We start from the raw sequence: 23090 nt of genomic DNA, 5'->3' as shown, positions 1-23090 counted from the left end.
TTTTTTTTTTTTTTTTTTTTTTTGCACCAGCAGCACGTTTAAGTGTCAGATGTTTAATGTCAACCAGCTGAGCTGCAGTGTAAATGAAAAGCACATTGCAGCTGTTTGCAGTTTTGATGCTGCAAATCTGACCTCTCTGCAGTCTTGAGGATTCCCAGGATTTTTAGCTACTTATTAAAATGATTCATCGTGCATGCCGTTTGGTTTTGTTGTGTTGATTCCCATCCTGCCCAGAGGCTGCGGACATGAACAGGAGCTCCAGCAGGCTGCTGTTACTGTGTGGCAGTTTAAAGTGGCTTACGGCCACAATGTAACACCTCAAACAGAAAAAAATAATTAAATGTGAACGACGCGAATCCATGGTGTTTAATTCCCAAGATGCACATTTTCATACTGAAGATATTTGTGCTCTTGTAAGTGCTTTTTTCTAGTCACTGTGCTTGGCCAGAAACAAATATTTAATTTGACATTTTGGAACCTTGCAGGCCAGCAAATTCAGGACTGAGTGCTGCATTATTCATGAGGAGCATTCAGGACAAGTTTTGTGTCTTAGCAACAAAGTTTTGTCTCATCGGCTTCTTGTCGCCGAGGCGGAGGAGAGGAAGTGAAACATGTAGAGAGTCGTAACGTTGTGCTGTTTTGTTGGATAACCTGCCGGGTCACTGCACAGCATTTTACTTTTTCAAGTTCATCTCTGTTGTGTTGTGGTGAAAGTTGGTGGGAGAAAGAAAAACTTACTGAATGTTGTGAATAGTTTTTATTTCATCCATCGAGTTCATTCTGTTGCCTTCATCACTGTTGTTGTTATTGTAACACTGGAAAGGTGTATTTTCATATTGCACTGACTCATTGTAGGGCTAATTTTGAGTTTAAATTCCAACTTGAGAGAGAGACAGAGAGAGAGAGAAATAAAGAAAGAGAAAGAGGAAGGGATAGAGAAAGAAAGAAGTCAAGTCAAGTCAATCAGTTTTGTCTTAATAGCTCAGTATCACAAATTAGAAAATTGCCTCAAGTGGCTTTACTTCAGTACATCTTCTGTCCCTCTGTCCTCACATCAGATAAGGAACAACTCCCTTAAAGAGAAAAAAAAAATAAAAAAAAATAGGAAGAAACCCCAAAGAGAACAATAGAGGAGGGGTCCTGGCCCCAGGAGAAACAGACATGCAGTGGATGTTGTGTATGTGAAACACAAGTTACAGAATACAGCAGTGAAACAGCAAAACCAAATTACAATGGCCTTACGAAAGAGGCAACGAGTCGAGAAAAATAAGGCAGGCAAGAAATAAAGAAAAAGATTAGAGCGAGCAAACAAGAAAAGAACACAGAGAGAAAGAAAGTGATAGTTTCAGCCCCCAGCTAGAAAATTAGTGACAGACTGAATTACAGTGAGCAGAGAAATCTCACAAGCTCACTTTCACTCCATCGCTCTATCATTTCTCTGTGTCTCTCTCGGCCTTTCTCACACTCTCCGTCTCTCTTTCCAAACGCCCACGTAGAGCCGCTCTCCTCGTCCCATGCTCTCTCTGAAGAGTCTGTCGCTTTCACTCAGATTCTCTCTCTCTTCCTCGGCGGCTCCTTCTTTTCTTGCGGGGAAGTGTCACATCCAGATATGAGCTGCAAGGAGGCGCTCCGCCCTTCCTTTCTTAATATAACCACCAAGAATTCACACAACCTGTTCGAGTACTTGCTGACTACAGCCAACACTGCCAGGCCGTCTCTAGGCCTGTTGGGAAAAACACAGTTATCAACTTTTACCATTTTACACACTGTTGACACAGCCGACAGCGAAATGGAAATGTCGGTTGATGTGTCAACATGGCTAACATCATGCTTCAATTATCTAAATGTGGTTTGAATGGGAATAGATATGATATGATTGCAGCGCTGAAATAACTTAAGTGGTGTTAAGTGGGGTAACTTGAGTGGCATTTGAGTGGCTCAGTTGTCTGAGGTACATACTATGTAACTGCACCATCCTGGGTTTGAATCCACATAACCTTTTTTTTTTTTATTTGTCACAATTTTGTGCTTGTTTGGGTTGACGCTGAGCTTTGCCTCCTCCTTTACGTAGCTATCTGTAGCCAAGTCTTTTTATGAGTATAAGACAAAACGTATTCTAGTGTTTTACAATACTATGGAGCTATGGATTGGGCTCCATGACCGTCAGTCTGTCCATCCACCCATCACATTTCTGGGGCAGTCAACCAAAGAAAACTGAAATTTGACCTCCTCATGAACCAATCGATGTGGAAAAAACAAAATCTGCTCTTTATCTCGAGATTAACTAAACTGGCCACAGCGCACTGTGCAGTCTAGCCTACCTGGTAGCCTAAATGAATGATAAGTAAACATAAAAACATATTGAATTATTTTATACTGACATAATGGATAATGGATAATATTTATGCCTGACTTGTGGCAATACTCAGGCAAACTGGCTGAAGTCCTCCTCCTCAAACCTGTCTGGTCCAGACAGCAGGCAGCAGTCACATCATGATCTAGGTTTGAATGTTACTGCTTACTCTGCTGCAGTTCCCCTCGCTCACGTCTTCAGCCATTATCACTGTCTGAGGCGCAACTTTAGAAACTTTTTTGCGGTCCACACAAAGGCTAAGAGACTTAAGACTAAAGAACGTTGAAAATATAAGCGAAAAAAAAAATGCATAGCGTGATGCGTTTCACCTCCACCACGTGTATTACAGGGAACCACAAAGCTTTTTTTTATTGGTCTTTTGTCTTAAAATTGATTCCATCATAATTGCACTCATGTCGCATTTGGCTTTAAAGGGAGAGACACACAAAAATACATCAGGTCTGCATATGTGCCTCCCACACGTGGAGGAGGAATAATCCCATTACAGTAGGGGAACTTTCTGCTTGGGACAGTGCCGCCAGCGACTGTCCAACCAATGGGAATTTGACTTGGACAATAACATATCGTCCAGCCGGTTGACCAGCTGACCTGAAGACTACATCCCGGTCAGCCTATTGTGCACCAAATGAGGGCGAATGATGGATTTTACCCCGGGCTCTGGCATTTTGAATATAAACCCGACTGCACAACAGCGCCACCACTAGGCCAACGGGACCCTAAGCTTCACGCTGAATATCTTGGACACTGCCGGATCAGATCTGATGGACTTATGGGGAATAGTGTGTTTTTACATTGATATCGAGTATCCGCTGATTGAAACCGACTGGCTCACCACAGCGCCACCAACAGGCCACAGAGTTTCATGCACACCATACATCACACATTTAGAAAAGTCCAGCTGCACCCACGATGACTTGCACCAGTGTGTGTGAGGCATCAGGGTCGCTGCTGACTTTTTGTTCTGTGTTTATGTAATATGCTGTAAGCTTTGTTTGCTAATGGTTCAGCTGCAAATATCAACAGCAAAGGCAGGCGTGTATTATCTAATACAAGATAATATATTATCTATACAAAAAAAGATTATGGCGATTTTGGAGCCAGACAGTCGAAATCACATTCAAACAAACTGCTAATTAATTCTGTGGCTGTGAACCATGGGACTTTACAAAACTTGTACTTGTCAATATAACTGCAAAGATTCACACGGCCCAGTTTGTCTTTAAGCCTATTTGCAATCTCACTCGTTAATTCTTACCAGTTTTTCGGGTTGTGGACACAGATGACAGCAGAACGGCTCAGCATAGCTCGTGTCATGTTTGGATGTAAATGCAGTTTGGATATGGGACTACAAGCCTGTAGAAGCATGTGTGTGTGTGTTTTTTCCCCCCTTTGAGCCCCAACTCTCCATCTGTATTTATAGATATATAGATAGATGGCACAGTCTCCGTCTGTGTTCATATCAGAGTCGCTACAGAGGAAGTTCACCCAGGGTTCACAATGCAGATCAACAGAGCTGATGTGTGTTGAATGACCATTTTCCTATTCTGGCTTCTCGTCTCTCTTCGTTCTTTTTCTCTTATTGTCGCTCTTTCTGCGTCCCTCCCTCCCTCTATTTGTCTCTCTGTATCTTTCTCTTCCCTTTCTGCTCTCCCTCCCCCTTTTTTCCTTCTTTTCCTCCCTCATTTTCTGCCTCATTTTGTCTTTGCTTGTCTGTCCCTTCCTCCTCATCCTTCCAGACTTTATCTCTCGCTCTCTACCTCTCTCTTTTACTCCCTGCCCTGCTGCTCAGGACACTGTGACCCTTTAACTTATCAGCGCTTTTGATTCATTTTTCCAAGTCAAGCGCCAGGCCAAAAAATCACAGAATATATCAGTGTTTTTTTTTTTTTACTTAAAGTGAGTTATTGTCCATTGTGTACATTTAAGGCATGTAGCAACTGTTGGAGAACTGTAGTGATTGTTGGAGAAGCGACTTGATAAAATATGACTCTCAAGTGTTGCTTTTAGCTTATTAACTTCAGTTAAATCACATTATCACATTAAAACATGATTATGCCTTTGCTGTAATGTGCCATGATGCATTTTACATAATACCTTAATAATATCTCATCACCCAAAGCCCAAAGCCAAGAGAAAGACGGAGATTTTAGATGTTTACTTGCAAGTGAAGAATACATGGTGGTGACTTAATGGCCAACAGTGAATAAAAAGCCCCAAAATGTGTTTGCGAGAATGTCATGTTAAGTGTTCAAGCAGTGCGAGTGAGTCTGTCGTTCAGAGCCAGGTGGAAAAAAGGTGGAAAAATCAGCCGAGCCTCTCAACTGATCAGGTGTGGGAGTTGAGGCACTGACTGCATCTCAAACTGTAAAGGGCATCCATCAGATGACTTTCATGAGCTCGCTCTCTCCAAGACACCTTGGAAAAAACTTTCACAGGTCACCGAGTCGTGGAATTTAATAATAAAAGCAAGATGTCACTCTTTCTTTGTTTTTTAATTGTTTGTAAACTGTTTTCTTTTTCTTTTTCTTTTTTTTTACATTTCCTGGCCTCAACCAAATAATCCCTTCTCAGTGTCTGGTAAAACTCCTGTCACACTGCTGGTAATCTGTGTTGAATATGAATGTGATGTGATTGTGTTTGAGTAATCTGTTTGCTGCACTGAATCAGACCCCATTAATGGCTTACATGGATAACAGCGGTCAGTGCATTGTGAGATTAAATTAAATTTTGATTAGATTAGATGAGCATTGTTATTCCATGAGGGGAAACTAGGGATGCAGTAACGCTGCAGCGCTGACACACATGACTCATAACATGACTTATACATTTTCACTGATGTGCACATGTTCAACCAGAGAGCTGGAGCTAACCAGTGACATCAGCAGTGATGATGTAGTGTTTGATTGGCTGAAATCCCAACTCACAGTACATATGAGATGCAGCACAGATCTGTATCATGTGCTTGATTCATAAACCTACAATAACATTGGACAGAAGGCTGAACCCTGTCATATACCCCGTTCCATTTTAAAACTATACTGCAGCGTTTCTCAATATGAGGTCCGGGGGCTGCGACGGTTCCTTTAAGGGTTTCCAGCAAGTATCCGTATGATTAAATCCAAAGGAAATTAGAGACTATATAAGATTTACTAATCTAATAATGTAATAATCACCACTAATTTCTCCCCAATTACACAATTATAGAAATGAATACTAGAACATCAACAACACACATCTTTCCTTATGGTACTAAACTTTATCCTGATTGGTGCTCTTTTAATTTGTGTCTATCTGGGGCTCTGTGACGTAAAAACGTTTGAGTGCCATCGCCCTGGGGCCCATGTAGTGCAGGGTTTAGTTGTGACGTCTACTTACGACATCCAGGACATTTCGGCTTCGACATTTTGCCCTCTGCCCAGAGACTCTGAGCTCTCCTGGCCTCAGCCCAAGAAACTAAAAGTTCTTGTCGAACTCCCAAAACAGAGGATTTGGGAGCTTAGAGGATGCACAGCTCCTCCTTAAATCAATTAAGCTGTTTGGCTTGCTCTCTGTCTTCAGTGGAGGGAGAAGGCACGTTAAAGCTGCGGTAGGTTTTACATCTGAAGGAAAAGCAGGAACACAAACATGCTCAGCTTCCCAGACAGCAGAGCAACAGCACAGTCAGTACTGCTGAAATTCTCACATATTATCTTCATTTATGTCACATGAGAATTGCTTTTGCTGAATTCAAACAAAATGCCAGCTTCTTAAACCCCCTAAGGGCTTTAACTCTGTTTATAATCCTTTTTGTGTGTGAAATGCTGTAATTTATTCACATGTAAGGCTCTTTAAAGTCTTTATGATGTAAAGCTCTTTGCTGGTGTACATAAACGACTGCAGAAAGATTTAATGATGCATTACTTTAATAGTATTAAGGTTCAGGAACTAAACAATCAGTGGAGTGTAGCAAACAGATAAAGCTAATGTGTTACCATGGAAAATTCGGTTTATTCTGCTTTAATATACCAGAGGCAGTTTGTCTTGAATATCCCAACTTGAAGTCTCATTCACTGCCCACACATGAAACAAGCCTGATTTCCATGGCAACGTTATCCCTATCGCAGCCGTATTAGGTGTACAGAAGGAGATTACCATGATGCATCAGCGTGGCCTTCTTCACTGGGCTCGGATGCAGGGAACAAGGGCGACAGGCTCAGACTCATCAGCTAAACATTTTTTATTTACTCTCTTTCTTTCTTTCTCTCTCTCTCTCTTAGGAAGCGACACCAATTTAAATGCAGCAAAATACATTCGTACTTGGCAGCTCTCTTGATCCTCGGTGTGGTGTCACACTCCTCAGCACCAGGAGAGGGTTAATAGGGTTCAGGTGCCACTTGTTGTCTCTTTGCACCTCCTGGCCGACACTCAGCCCCGCCCACACTTACCCCGAACAGGAAGTGCCCATTCTAATTCTATCACACAAACCCAGCCTCGGGCCTGTGCCACCTATTATTTATTCTCCCGTCCTCTGCTTACTATCCAGGAACCCCCTGTGGATGTGAAAAAAAGGATTTAGCATTTATTATGTAATGTCATGCCGTGCGTATTACGGCTATCATGAGGTACGCAATGGGGCAGAGGGCAAAACAAGACGCTTCGCTGTGCTATATTTATTAAATCTGCACCCGGATGCAGCAGGAAGTCACATGGACACAGTGTGTTTTCTGTCTTCTTTTTCTCTAGATTCCTAAAGTACGAGTTTGAAGTCAGAATGGACTTTTGGCACATGATCCTGAAATACAGACATTGCAGTATTCTAACAAATCCAAGACTATAGACAGAATTTGTAAAATGGTTGAAATAGCCAGGAGCTGTCAATAAATTGACTTTCAGTCACCAATTCTTATTTATAAAGCACATTTTCTACAGTCAAGATTTATCGCAAGACAAAACAAAGCATTAATGAGAAGGAAAAAGACAAGAAAACACAGCAACAACCTTTATACTTATAAAATTGATTATATTTCAACTCAGGAATGATCTTCTATGCCTTTACAGACTGTAAGGCAGTATAGAACAACCCAGTTTATCTATACAATTCTCTTATAATATCTGTATCTAGATGAGTCTCTTGGAATTGAACATGTTCAGGTGTAGCGACAAACTACCAAGTAAATAAATTGATAAACAATGAAGAAATCAAATGTATATAATGTGAAAGATTGTTAATTCATAACTCTAAGTGGACCCTCTAACATCATATGAGCAATACCACAATGTACCTTCAGGAAAGACGCTTAACACTTGGAATTTAACTCTTCATAATGTTTCACTTATAATAATTAGGGGTTTTTGGTCATGGTTTTGTTCTCACACCTCTACCTAGGATTTTATTTACTGTATCTCTGACTACTGTATTACATTTGCATTGTTTCTATGTGTGTGTGCGCGTGTGGAAATGTACATGCATATATGGATGTGTCTTTGTGTTTTTAGTGTGTACGTACAGTGTAATCATGTGCGTTTGTTCGGGTTTGCATACATGTGTAATTCACGTCGTTGCTTGTTCTATTGTTCTCGTTGTGTGGCAGCGGTAATCTCCATCCTTCAGACACACAACCCTGGTGATTATCTGTCTTTCTTCTGGGTCAAAACCTGAGTGCAGATGGCTGGACACACACACACACACACACACACACGCACACACACACACACACACACTCACACACCCACACACACATGCATAGACACACTCTTTGTCAGCTGTCGACTGATGCAGAAAGAGCGGACATTTCAGGTCTATGTAAACAAAGGGAGATGAGGCAAGAATGTTAAATCAGGTGGAGGCAGGTGCGCGTGTGTGTGTGTGTGTGTATATGTGTGTGTGTGTGTGTTCTGAAGGCTCTTATCAGTGTGAAACAGCTCTGAGTCACGGTGCTTATTGACCTTACCAGGTCATCACACAGCCACTGCAGTGGACCACCACTCAGCTTACACCAGTTAACAATTGTAAAGCAGACAAAGGCACCGCCATGTAGCACAAAGATTTACATTCTGCTGTTCGCGCCCGGAGAGGAAGCTTTGTTAGTGCAGGACACACGCGCAAAGTGGTGGCCGCTGTGTTTATACAATGGCTACTGCTGGAGTGCACGTCCTTACCGTGGATATTTCCAAGTCAGTGTTGCCATTAGTGTCTGTAATCCCTGTGTGAAACTGTCTGTCTGGTTGGCCGGCTGCCTTTCAGAAGTGTGGTTTGAATGTGTGTACTACCGCAGGACTCTCTCTGCCTGTGTGTGGGTGTGTGTAGTCTGAATGTGCATATTACTCTAGTCGTCTATGTGTTTGTGAATGTGTGTCAGTGCGGCGCTGGCCGGGTGTGCATTGTGTGAGCGTGTGTGTGTGTGTGTGTGTGTGTGTGTGTGCGTGCATGCCCGTCCTCTCTTAGCTAAATCAACAAGAGAAGTGCTTGGCTTAATGGGCCTTAAAACCGGCCACCAATTCATCACTAGCCCTTTGTGTGAGTGAGTGACACACACACACACATACACACACACATAAGCAGAGAGAATTAGTGTGTGGGAGAGAGACAATGCAAGAGTGAGCGAGAGAACAAGAGAGGCAGGAAGAGAGAGTGAGAATTTGTATCTGTGAGAGAGAGGGAAGAAAAGTGGAAGCGAGGAAGTGAAATAATGTGTAAGCCTAATAAATTGATTGTGTGTGTGTGTGTGTGTGTGTGTGTGTATGTGTGTGTTTGTGTAGGAATGGCTTAAACGCTGCCAAATACTGGGACCTGTTTGCATTACAAGCACTGGAGCCTAAGCACACACGGTGTTGCCATGGAAACGTTCTGGTGATGCAACAGGACATATGACTGAAGAGTTTTGATCTTCAGGGCGACTTTTTTTTTTTTCCCCAGAGATAATGACTTTTTTATTTTTCTCACACAGATATAAACTGCAGGTCTTGATTAATGATGCGTTCAGGGGCAGCTTGTAAACTTGTTAAAAAAATACGCAGGCATTTTGGGAAATTAAGCCTTTCATCAGCTCTTAGTGGTAGCATTTCTATCTTTGTGACGATTTTGTAGCGCTCGCTGCACGTGTTGAAGCGATAACCAAATAATCTGGGTTTTTTTTTCATTTGTTTATTTATTTGTTTTTGTTGACACACAGGTGATAAGCGCTCACTGCTTCCCAAACAAGCCCGTCTAACAGTTTGTCTTTGGATTTTCTGGTGACGGAGTTTAACTTTCTTTTCCTAAGCCAAGTTCCTCTATACAGTTGTGAGGTGCATGGGGTTATATTTGGAGTAAAATAAATTAAATTGCCATTCATTTTCCCAACTGCAATGTTACGTGACAGAGCGTTTGACCATTTCCAACCATTGCATGGGCATAAAACTCTCCTGGTTGAATCATCAATTAATGCCTTTAAACAATTGAGGTTCACTGAAATAAAGTTCAGTGCACAGGACTGTGTGTATATCAACTTCAGGTGATAAGTTAACTTTAAGTCCCACAGAACACAGAGCCAATCACAGAGCCTCAAATTCGCACTGGTGGAGCTTTGAAGCTTTGAGTTGACTTTATACACACACACTCTCAGATCATTTCATCATCTCTGATGCCGTGTTTTGTTCCAAAGTGCAGCCGTGAATCATGACTGCTGTGGAAGTCATTAGTCTTACAGAGTTACTGAATCATTTAGTAAAATACGTTTCATGGCTTTAAAGGCAGAGTGAGTAGGATTTGTCAGTTGCGGTTTGTAAACACAACATTCAAAGGTGGCCCCTTCTTTCTGGCTGAGCTAAAGGCCAGAAGCGAGTTTGCGTTTCCTAGGATGGTGACGGAATGACACTCTTCATCCTCATCCTCTACCTCAGTGCTCGCCAGCGGCTGAAAGCCAACATCAGACTCTCTCTTGTTGTGGAACGAGCTTTGTCTGCTTGGCGTTTTTGCCTCGCTATATTTCCTTTTTTCAGTGAGCAGTGATTTTCACAGCTTCTTATTGGATGTTGTGCTGTTGATCTGGCTCTGTGCCCTCTGATTGGCTGAGAGCTACACACCCACTGCCCAAAGGCCGACACCCAGAAGAGTCCCAAGCTCAGCGAAACAAGAAAATCCAGGCAGAGGGCAGAGTCTCTGCAGATACACACACCAACACACACTTCTGGTGGCTCATAAGTGATGATTTAGAGGGATTTCTTTGTATGAGGCTCATGGGTACTGTAGTATTTAGTGCCATTTGACATAACAAACTGACAGAAAAAAAGTGATTTCTCAGAAACATTTATCACGGATGGCCATAGGTTACAGGGTTTATGTATGCAGGAAACGTCTGTGATTCTGTATTGAATGGTAGTGTATAAATTGTCAAAAATAAATGGGGAGAAACAATAGGAGCGGTCGGCTCCACACACCTTGCAGTTATTTTCCTCCCAAACAAACCGCTGCTGCTGCTGGAAATGTGAACCACATCACTTTTTGTTTGCCAGAGGATTTTTTTTTTCTTTGGAAAGACCTTGCACATCCAAAGAGCTGAGCTAATGGTGTGGCTGTTGTTGTGTTTCAGTTTGGTCCGTGTATTTAAAGGCTTTTCAGACTGAGAACCAAACATTTTGAATGTCCTGGTATGAGATTTGAATGGATTTCATGGATTCAAACTATGAAGGACCATGTAAACGTGCAGCTCAAGAAAAAGCATGAAAATGATAATAAGTATGAAACATGAAATTGCATCAGCAGTAATAAATGCTTGTCAGTAAGTCCTGCAGCAAGACAGGATCAGCAGCGGTCGCCTTGAGTTAATAATAATATGGAGCACAGCACACAGGCACAGCTTGCCAATGTATTTAAAAACAAAGGATGCTGAACTGCGTCCAAGGGCAGCTGTGTCATATATTATAGATGGATATTGTAATCTAGAGACACAGGACGGTTCCCTCGTGTTTTTGGGAATTAAAATGGGCAGCTCTCCCAAAAGTAAAACCTGGACAATAAAGACGTCACTCATCTGCACGCATGACTGATTGTATGTGCACTCACAGAATGTTGCTCCAGGTTTTACCCTCAAATAAACATTTTTAGATAAGCAGTCTTGAACCAGAAAATGTGCTCACATCCCCAGAAAACTCGGCTGCATCCTCTCACAGTCACCTTTTTCCTTTTTTACCAATTCAGCATCAGTGACGCTCTGCACTGGTTTGCTTCACAGAACACAAGGTGGAACAAACATTTCTGTCTTCTCTGGCTGTAGGGCAAAGCAGCAAGCGCTCAGCAATGCAATGCAAACTGCTATCCTAGGGCTTATAAAAATGTACATGGATACTGAAATTCTTATTTTGCCCTCTTTGAACAAACTAAATGGCTGCAGGTAAACCTTGTGACTGCCTCTGAAGCCTACAGGAGCGCAGGTCTTAGGAAATCAGGACAAAACCAGCATCATGTTTTGGCCTTTCATTTAGCCTCAGGGCTCCTGCCGTTCAGACTCAGGCGTGTGACATGTACAGTGAGACTGTTAGTGCAATCACAAGACTGAACTCCCTCCTTGCCAGCAGATTTCAGATAATGCAGTCAATTCAACAGTGCTCTTGGTCATCTTATTATTCAGACTGGATTAATGAATTAGACTTGCAGGGTTGCAACTCTTCTGGCTGCACACTCACAGACAAACACGCAAGCACTTGACTTTAATTTCAGCAATCTGTGCATTAGCAAGCACATGCATTTGCACCCTGTGTGTGTGTGTGTGTGTGTGTGTGAGTGTTCATTATCAGATGTACTCATCAGGATCACATGAACTGTCTCTGAAGGCAAATAGTAAACTTAATCTACATTTCATCTTACACTGTCTCTTTCACTTGATACCAGCATCACCCTGCTCTGAGTTTTTTATTTTATTTACTTGTTTGTTTTATAAATCCACTGACAATTTTTAAAGAAGTGCGAGCAGGAACCCTGGCACTGAATTAATTTCTTTTACTTAGTGGGTACAAATGAGAAAGAGGACACAGAGCAAGGAGGAGGCTGGCTGGTTGTGGATGGCAGTAGCTTGAAGGTTAAAATCAACAGGCTTCAATTTCCACTGCCACTGCCAAGGTGCCTTTAAGCAAGGCACTGAGCGTCCAATTGTTGCCAGTCAGAAGCTCTGCTTACATGGATGTTAATATTCCACTAATAATCAGAATAATAGCCCAGTTAGACTAAAAATGCCTCATGTAAGCATTTGAATTGGACAAGACTGGCCTGATCTGGCCCAATCACAAGAAATTTTCTATCGGGCTGAAAGGAGCATTGGAAACCTTTGATAATCTGTTCAATAGGAAAATATCATCACCTAATAACCATGTAAACACTTTATCTGATGACATTTAATCTTAAAAGGATTGTTGAATGCCTCCATGGTTGAAAGGCTGGAAACAACAAGTTGTTCAAACAAGTTGTTTGAAAAGACGAACGAAGCCTGAATCCACTGAACCACTGAGCAAATCAAAAACCTGCTGGAGAAGTTTGAAGGCCGCCTGTTACAAGAATAAAAGTCCAAACCAGCCAGCCAGGTCTCGTTTTTACAGTCTGATGGACGACCTGATGGGGGCGCCACCACTGGCCAGTATCACTTAGCCTGGATTATATTTATATTCCTGGCAGATTAGACGCTTCCCAGCAGGTAGAACCAATTTGTCACATGTCAAAAAATGTCTATTCTGATTAAATGGTTTGTGGCATGTAAACGCACATCTCATCAGATCACTTTATTTCGCCTCCATGTAAACAGTTAAACTGGAATAAACTGAAGAAATATTGTGCTTGTAACCACAACTATTGATTGTGCCGTGCAGCTCCCAAGGCTGAAGAAGCGTAATGATTTTATGATACCAGAATTTCAACTTTAATACAGATACTAAAAATTCACCCTGACTATGATGCCACGGACAAACAAGATAAACTAACAAGCAACAATAAACCTCTGTGCTGCATTCAAACTGAAAGCAACACAATGTCTGTGTCAATTAAATAACTGCAATTATTTATGTCTGCTATGAGCAAAAGTGTATACAGAGATATCAAGGACATGAAGAAAACCGTTTCAATAAAATCACTGGGATGCTTTGCCACATCGACTTGGACAACTTTGCAGCTGCTTTTGCACGGGGGGGTGGTGGGACCGGGGGGGATGGATACGTTGGGTTGGGTGTCCATTTTTTGTTGGCTCTGTAAGCAAAATAAATCCATATTCTGCTGCTGGCAATGTTTAACTGCTGCAGCCTGCGATCAGGAGCCAGACTGTGGCTCGAGCTCTTTTTTTACGATTCCAGTTGACATGTATGTGCCCTCTGGAGGTGACGCTGAAACACGATCTCGGCTTCCAGGACATATTGGAGGAACATATTGAATGTTGCTAAAGTTAAATGTTGGATTCAAGCTTTTGCAACTGGTATCGACGTTGTATCGAAACTTCGGTTATTGCAGCAAGGCTAAGTGTGAGTGTGTGTACATGTGCAGCCCTCCATCCAACTGTACCTACTCCCCCATACCACCACTTGAAATAAAATAATAAGAACACATTTTCAGCCAGATAAGAGATTTGATTCACCAGATACACTCTCTGTACAGTGCTTAGTCGCCAAAGACACTTTCAACCTTGCTGATAATTCCCTTAAAGGCTTAATCAAAAGAAAAGTTGGTTGCCATGCCAACTTTAGTGCTAACCAGGCAACTTTCTTTCTTTCTGTCTTTCTTTCTTTCTCTCTCTCTCTGTGCAGGAGACAGTAGAATATGCCTTCCTGATCATTTTCACCATAGAGACGTTTCTGAAGATAATTGCCTACGGCCTGGTCATGCATCAAAACTCCTACGTCAGAAACGGTTGGAACATGCTCGACTTTGTCATCGTCATAGTGGGGTGAGTCTGCTCTGCATGTGGCGCGCAACACACACACACACACACACACACACACAGTTCCAGAGTTAGATTCATTCTCTCTGAAGATGTCTTGAGAAAGGCTCTGGCAACCGAAATGTTCACTAACTCCCTGAAATAAATCAATGCAGAGGTGAAAAGGTGTGTGTGGGAATTGGCTTCTCTCTTTGGAAATGTGGTTCAGGAGAACACACATTAGACACACATGCCTGATGTCACTACTCAACACAAGACCATGCAATTTGTCATTGAAGTTCAACATTCAACATCAACATTATGTGAGAACTGGCTCTGCTATTAAGAGCAGGTAGTGGAATGTAGTGGAATGGATTTTCCTTGCTCTCCTTTTTCACCTTTTCTCTCTCAGCTAGACATACAGTAATCAAGGGTGTGTGGACACACGTACACACACACACACACACACACACACACACACACACACACGGGGCTTGTTAAGTGTTGAGGTGATGCCTTATCAGGAGGCCACCTGGGCCCAGTAGTCCAGTGTAAATTGTGGATGAAGTGTGAAAACAATGGGTAAACACACACACACACACACACACACACACACACACACACACACACACACACAATGAACTCTCTGCTCACTTGGACGCACAGATGCATGTATACAGAAACAAATACAAATCAGGCAGACATAAATGTACGCTGCTGTCATTAAACAAGTGTTTTTTTTTTCTTTTCCTCCTTGTTCTCTTTTTGGTTTTTGCTGCCCTTTTTTCTCCATCTTTCTCTCCCTCTCCATTTTTCCACCCACTTCCTCTCTTCTCCCTCCTTCTCCATCCCACCCCATCTTCACCCTCTCTCCCCTGTCATTCTTTCACCCTCTCGTCTCCAGGTTGTTCAGTGTGGTTCTGGAGTTGATAACCAAAGACGCGGACTCTGGCGGCCAGTCAGGAGGCAAACCGGGGGGTTTTGACGTCAAGGCCCTCCGAGCCTTTCGAGTGCTACGACCCCTTCGCCTTGTCTCTGGAGTGCCCAGTGAGTTCACTTACTGCTGAACACTGATGTAGTGATGATGTCAGTGTGAATAACTCAGAGGTGGCACTGAACCCAAGTGTCTTATCACAGGCATAAGTTTAAATTTGGCCAACCATTTTTCTTCTGTAGCATCCTTGCTACAGTGGAGAAAATGAACATTGAAGTTGAAAACATTAGTAACTCACTAGCAAGCTATTTACCTCAGTTCACTTGGACCAGATTTGGATTTACAAGACTGTGTGTTTTCAGATGATTATTCTAGTGAGTCGTTCGCACCTGTAATTGCTTCTTTTTTTATTATGTCAGGCCATTCTTTAGTCCATAAGTCCTGACACCACCTTCAGAATTTAATATTAAACTGCAACGTTCATTTTTTCTGTTTTGAGAAAAATGGTCAAAATCTTTAGTTTTTCGGGGTCACCGCTTGATGAAAAGGTACGTTTGTCTTTTTTTTTTTTTTTTTTTTTTTTTTTGTCCAGCATACAGCAATTTACTGTAGGCATTTTGCCGGCTGACTTCTGAGTTTGCTTGTCATGTTTACTCCCCTGTGAACCACATGATGCACAGCAGTATTTGTAGGCCTACGAAGTAGAGTCATTAGGGGAGATTGTACGTTCTTCTTTATTGCAGCCCTGCTTTGGGATTTAGGCTGATAATCAGGGTGTGTGTTTTACACTAAAGTTTTTTCCAAGTGCAGTAAATTTGTAATGTAATGTAAATTTAGTCACTTTAAATTGCTGCAGCTAAAGGGAGTACCCGCTCACAGGTATTCTAACATTATTATATTTCAACAGCTAGGGATGTTCAAACCATTCCTGGAGTTAATTTGTGATAAAATTATGTATTTAAACTAGAGGTGTAACGGTTTTGGATATTTGGTATTTCGGTTTAGAAACTCATTCCGTCTTCCCGAAACTCGGTTCACTTTAGCTTCACCGTTAATATCAGTGAGGATGGACATTATCAAACGGCCGCATCACCGTCGTGACGATAATAACGGTCAAGCACACTCTCTCGTGTAACGCTTAAAAACCTCATCACTGAAAATATTACTCCGCCTAAATCTGAGTCTGTGTGGTTTCCATGGCAACACGAACCGTTTCACTGAAACCCGCATCAAAAGCCGCTGTCAACTTTGTTAGCCTGCATAATGGACCGTTTGGTTGTCGATTTTGATATATTTGGCGGCCTGAGTTTGGATAAACGGCTGAACGAGGAAGACAAGACAGAAGAGAAAAGGGAGAGATACGCTAGAATGACGAGTGAAGAGCTGGATCAGCTGGAGAGGTCAGGAAATGAAGCCGGTAACAGGTGTTGTGCCCAGGTACGTATCCCCGATAAGAATTGTGTCCCCTGTCCCCTGCTACAGGAGCGCGCATACATTCAAGGAGTGGCCAAGTTTCATCCACGAGCTTTTGCAGAGGGTTAAGGTTAGGGTTAGGGTTAGCATTAGGTTTAGGGTTAGTGTTAGCAAATTTAAGCAGTTGCTTTGATTGAAAACCCATGTTTTAATCGGCAAAACCGGACAGGGGACACAATTTTTTTCGGGGATATGTACGTTGGCATAACACCGGTATGGCCCGGTCAACATCTGGGGTCGTCAAACGTCTACAAGACTACCTGAAAAACACCGGGCAGACAAAACTTCTGCTGCTCAGCCACAATAACAGGAGCTAACGTTAGCTTGGAGTGACACACCCCCAGCTGAAATGAAACGTCTGCCGGTGAGTTTATTAAAAGATAGATATTCGTTCTGGCGCCGACACTGGAAAGCAGTAGCCTATATTTAAATATAACTTCATATAAGTTGGTTGTAGATAAAGATCAGCTGTGCTGCTGAGTCGTTGTCGCGGCACCTGTTAGCTTAAAAATGACCGAGAAGTCGGCAGAAGTATATCAGTCCATGAAAAACTATTTTTTCCTGCGAATATTCCAGTTACAACATGATTGAGCTAGCATAGCAGTTTTGTGTTGCTGTGTGACATATTTATTCAGTTTTGGGAAATATACATTTTATTTTGTTGGTAATAGTTGTATAATCGTATTATTACATGACGTGCCCAGTCGACCACATTTCAGCTAAAATGTGTTGCCTAAACTTAATGAAGACGTGAAGGCTAAACTACAAGAGGACTGATTCAGCGCAGAGTTCACTGCATTAACTACACATGGTTGGACATTATATCACTGACAACTGGGAAATTAAAAACCCGTTCTTCAGACACGCGGTGTGTATGAAAGATGTCCACTTGTGTGTATCACACACCGCTCTATCGGAGAAGAGCGGTAAGAAAAGTGTTATAGTAATGTTCATGTTGCTTATTGCAATGCAACATTTTGTTAAAATCTGGACATTTTTTTCTAGAAGTTTTCAAAACATTTCTTTAGTAGTTTTTGAAAACCTAGGTTTAAACCGAACCGTGGGTTAGGTGAACCGTTACACCCCTAATTTAAACCCTAGTTGCAACTCCTTCGTCTGTCTTATCTGCCTGTTATTAATTTACCTACATTTCGCAGAATTACTTTTTTGACAGTGCCTAGACACTGACCTGAAAAATGCTGCGTTTATGTAGGTGCAGAGAGACTCAAATTATAACACGTCTCGTGGTTGCATTGCATTCTAGTTTATTGATGCTATGGTTGGTGAAGAAACGGGTATCTCTGCATCTTTAATAATTTATTTAATTGTGTATGATTGTTGCACGTCATATAAACACAGTCTGTATGACAGTGACAGAGATGTGACAGAGTTTTTTGGGGGGATATTGTGTCCTCCAGGAATTGTCACTGCATGTGCTGTTACTTAATGTGGTGCTACATGGTGTTATCTGGTCTCCATAGAGCCCACTGCGTCACCATGGCAACCTGAAAACATCCCGACCTCAGGTGTGTCAGCTGTTTGATGTGTGTTGGAGTGTTTCTCTGAGGCGCCTCTCAGCTGCCAGAGTCAATACACGACTTTAGATGTCAGCAAAATCAAGGACTCATCTCATTTTGTTTCGCTTTCATTTCCTGTTTTTAAATATCTGAGTGCAGTTTTACATTTTAATCACTTGACTAACGCTTACTTTGATAGGTGGCTGGTTCACCGATCAAGCTTATGATTTATTTTGATATTATACTTGTGGGTTCTTGAAATTGGACACATTAATTGAAATGTGTGTTCTGTGTAATATTGTGAAATTCTTGACTTTACCTAGGTTGAGAATTCAAATATGCCCACTGTGTTTACTGCCTTTCCTTGCACTGTATATCAAGGAAAGATACATGGGGTGTGGATCTAGATAAATGGGTGTGGCATAGAAAGGATTTTTTAAAAATGTTTTTCTCTTTTTAATAAATACATAACTGTGTCTGCTTTTTAAAAAGTTGATCATAAAAAAAATGTGCAAAAATAAAACTTATCTAGACTAAATGTCAGTCAGTGCAGATCTTTTTAAAAAAATTTTTAAAAACTTTTTTATTTCATGCAAACTTCCCACCCTGTGAGAAAAATCTCCTTTGCCTTTAAACTCGCTCGTAATTCCTTCATAATCCAGGAGTTATTGCTTGCCTCACTATTTCTGGATTCGGCTTACATTTGACCTTACATGAAGTTGCCCTTGCGTGTGTGTGTGTGTGTGTGTGTGTGTGTGTGTGTACATCTTTTGGGTCACCATGGCAACGCATCATTCACCCGTCTCGGGGAGGAAAGGACCTGAGGAGAAAGACAAAGTTGAACCGACTTGGAGTGACATTTACAGTTCTATTCTGGTTTAACATTTGTCTTCGTTGGACAATACATGCCGTCGTAATCAGGCGGTGGTATTTTTGCTTGTTTGCTGACGCTGCCGAGGTAGAGGCGAATATTTCAGCCGTCAGACATATTCAGCGATATCTCGAGTCTCTCAGTCAAGTACACAATGGTGTTATTGCTCTGATAGATCAAATAAACGTAAAATACAGTGTAATGTGTCTCTGAGTGTGTATTTAATCTGTGAGTTTGCCTTTCAGTTTGTGCAGACCTCTGAGTGTTTGCTCTATATTCTACCTGTGTGTGTGCACTCCAAATGTGTACACACCTGTGTGTGTGTGTGTGTGTGTGTGTGTGTGTGTGTGTGTGTGTGTGCGTGCCCTCTGAGCTCGGCCTCTTTGTGTTTTTTGCAGGTTTACAGGTGGTTTTAAACTCCATCATCAAAGCCATGGTCCCCCTGCTTCACATTGCCCTGCTGGTCCTCTTTGTCATCATCATCTACGCCATCATCGGCCTGGAGCTCTTCATCGGCAAGATGCACGCCACATGTTACGTCATAGCAACAGGTACAGGTCCTCACTTTGGAGAGGAATGGTTATTTTATTTTATTTTATTGTTTAATTTAATTTAATCTATGTTTTATTCTGCATAGTTCATACTGTTATTTTATGTATTAAAATAAAGGGAATAAAGGAAAAAAAACAGGTGAGACAAAAAATGGCGCTTAATTTAATTTAATTTAATTCAATTCATCTCATATCATAAAATGACCTTAAAATATATTTTATCAATGTTATTAATTTAATTTAATTTAATTTAATTTTTTATTTTATTAATTAAATTGTATTAAATTTATATTTTATTTAATTTGTTTCACACTGTAAAAATCAGATGAGATAAAAATTGCCTTAAAAGATAATTCATCAGTGTTATTAATTAAATTAAATTAAATTTAATTTAATTTAATTTAATTTAATTTAATTTAATTTAATTTTGATTGCCATGTCTCTTATTTTCATGTATATAAAATGAAGAGACTAAAGAGAAGAGAATATTTTTCAGGCAAGACAAAATATATATATATTTTCAAAGAAAAACGCACACAAAAAATCAAGTCATCTCATTGACTTAAACTGTCCAAGATCATGAGAAAATCATGTATTTGACTTTTAACCCTGCAAACTGTTAGGAAGAGTCCAGCAGCTCAGGGAGGACACAGCCTCTAATCTCTGAGACTGAATGGACACACATCATGATGTGAATGGTGGCAAACAGAGGGAAACAGGACAGAGCAGCAGATGGAGGATTAAAGCCACTGATTAAATGACTAATATCTGACTATTATGTAAACACGCCTAACCTTTACTCCAGCATCGCATCCAGCATGACAGGAGCACTCCACTGGTATACATGGATGGACGGATGTCAGTCATCAGTATCACATGTGTACTTGCACACACACACACACACACACACACACACACACACACACACACTGTGTACCACCTCAACACACAGTCATATTCTCATTCTAAAATGGCTGACTGACAGCAGAGTAGCGGCTTAATTCCTGAGGCTTGTGTGGGCCGTACAGGAATACGACAGCAGTTTTCATGCTCTCTCTCTCTCTCCCTCTCTCTCTCTCTCTCCCTCCCTCCCTCCTCCCTCTCTTTCTCCCTCTCTCTCTGCTGGATGTGTTTTTGCTTCTGCATGTCAGGAGAAGCATTGTATTTCTGAGTGGCGAGGTCACAACAGAGCTAGATGGAAGCAGTTTGTAATCCCCCCCTGCTCACGTCTGCTCTGTTGGTCCTGAGAATGGCACTTTGTTTGTGTCTGTGCCACTGCGTGTGTGTGCGTGTGTGTGTGTGTGTGTGTCTGTGTGTGTCTGTGTGTGTGTGTGCCCAACAGGACCAGGCTGCATGGATGCATGATGGCATAGCGAGAGAGGGAGGAGGATTATACCTGTTGTTTTGCTGCATGTGTGGGTTCGTGGAAGCGTGTGCATGTGTGTGTGCTTGGGGATGTAGGGGCCTTTGCATGTGTGTGTGTGTGTGTGTGTGTGTGTGTGTGCACCAAGGATAAATATAGTGGGCGCTTTAAGCTGCAGAGGTAGGTTTAAACGCTGAGGGAAGTCTGGAGGGATTGTATGAATACCTACATAAGCACGTTTGATGATTATATATATGACTGGGCTCTCAATCAGCAAGAGCTTTGACAGACAGAGAGGAAGTCTGTGTGTGTGTGTGTGTGTGTGTGTGTGTGTGTGTGTGTGTGTGTGTGTGTGTGTGTGTGTGTATGGAGACATACTTGCAGGCTAAAGATTAGAGTTTAATTGCTGAAGTCAAGGGAATTTATGAGGATGAAATCATGTCATTGTAATGGCGGCTGTATAATAATGGCATGATGACCCAGTGGACGGTGCAAAACGCTATATGGATAATATGCAATACCGCTGAAATAATTGCATATTATTATCTTTGCATATGCTAATACGCGCTATTTCATGCCCTTTTGGTTTTAGTCCCACGCCAGTGTTTCAGCGTTGATTAAATGCCTCCCTGCCATAAAATCACATCACATTATGTTTACCATCACACACCAGTCCATCAGAGCTGCTATTCTGCTTTAAGGTGCTTAATGGAGCATTTTTTTTTTCATCCATCAGAATATTATTGTCAAATTAATTGTGACACCTTGGTATAAGTATCATGAACAAAATGAGACCGTGGATTTATACTTCTGCGTCAAACTGTTGCAAGCGGTGTAGTTATCTGCGGCAGCGACGGTATTTATAAATCTGCGTGGGAGAGTGTGTGCGCAGATTGCTGAAATGCTAGGTGGCCCTGTCAAGTCTTCATTAATTCCATGTCAATAAATACAGATAAAAGCCGAGGCAATTGTGTCCACTGGCAGTGGTTTTGAGATAATTCTTGCCATTAATTTAGTGAGATCTAGTAACCTTAATATTTTAAGGTGTCCTGCAAACAGGCATGAGAAGTTCCACAAACTGCTGCTCAAGTAGAAGTACTGTTCCTCTGCTGATATCTGACTGCAGTAGAAGTAGAAGTACTGTTCCTCTGCTGGTATCTGACTGCAGTAGAAGTAGAAGTACTGTTCCTCTGCTGGTATCTGACTGCAGTAGAAGTAGAAGTACTGTTCCTCTGCTGGTATCTGACTGCAGTAGAAGTAGAAGTTGTGCAGTAAAAATCTACTGCAGTAAAAAGTACAAAGTGTCTCATTTCAAATGTCCTGGGAGTAAAAGTGACTGAGCTCCTTTTTCCAAACAGTAACTGTGATAGCTGTGATCTTTTCCATGCAGTTAGAAAAGGAGGAGAGAACACGCTGCACACTACATGCTTTTAAAGGGGCATTACACAAACTATAAGCCAGGACCCTGTAGACTCAACTGACAAATGTAGAATAAGCGCATAATGTGATTATTCCCCCTTTTTTCCACTTGTATTCCATATTTTTGCAAGCTGAGTCCTATCAACCATCTGCGGTTTATCATTGTGCAGCTTTTATTGTGAAATCTGGAGATGACAAAAAGTAGAAGAAACAAAGTAAGCAGGTTCCTCCTCTCATCTTTGCTGACTGAGCTTTTATTGTGAAAGGTTCCACAATCCGTCATTGATCATTTATTACCTGTAATGGATCTGATTTAAAATGTAGTGAAGGACAAAACTCAAGCAAAAATGTACTTGTGTAAAACTTTAAAAACTACTCAAAAAAAGTACAAGTACCCAGAAAAGAAAAAAAAAAAACAGTAACATGAGTAAATGTAATCAGTCACTTCCACCTCTGTCTGCAAGGGAACATGTTTGGGAATCTCGTCAGCTCACCTCTGTTTGCACTTCTTGTGGTCTTGTATTGCACTTTGCACAAGTCCTTTTATACCGCTTGTGCTTTTTATATCATCCTATTTATATTTATTTTTTTTTGTTTCATATATGCATAAAGAAAGAACAAGAAAAGCAAAGAGCCACATACACCGTCTGCATCAAAATGTCTCCATAGCGTACACAGCACTATGGAGGCACTTTGATGCAGATGAATGTGAACTGGACTTCTCCAGGTGAGACAG

The 23090-nt window shown here is 41.5% G+C and overlaps 1 protein-coding gene across 3 annotated transcripts in view; it reads left to right on the top strand.

The window, feature by feature from the left end:
• cacna1db (calcium channel, voltage-dependent, L type, alpha 1D subunit, b) overlaps positions 1 to 23090 on the top strand; it is a 125703-nt gene that overhangs the window by 42406 nt on the left and 60207 nt on the right. For all 3 annotated transcript variants that reach the window (XM_030056265.1, XM_030056264.1, XM_030056263.1), the window contains exons 4-6: positions 14114 to 14253; positions 15131 to 15273; positions 19420 to 19572. In XM_030056265.1, the coding sequence (XP_029912125.1) occupies positions 14114 to 14253; positions 15131 to 15273; positions 19420 to 19572 (436 nt within the window). The remainder of the gene's footprint in view (positions 1 to 14113; positions 14254 to 15130; positions 15274 to 19419; positions 19573 to 23090) is intronic.

This window comes from Myripristis murdjan, chromosome 7 (genome assembly GCF_902150065.1).
Source record: "Myripristis murdjan chromosome 7, fMyrMur1.1, whole genome shotgun sequence".
Classification (NCBI taxonomy): domain Eukaryota; kingdom Metazoa; phylum Chordata; class Actinopteri; order Holocentriformes; family Holocentridae; genus Myripristis; species Myripristis murdjan.
Note: the sequence above shows the minus strand (reverse complement) of the source record. Positions and strands in the feature narration are given on the sequence as shown.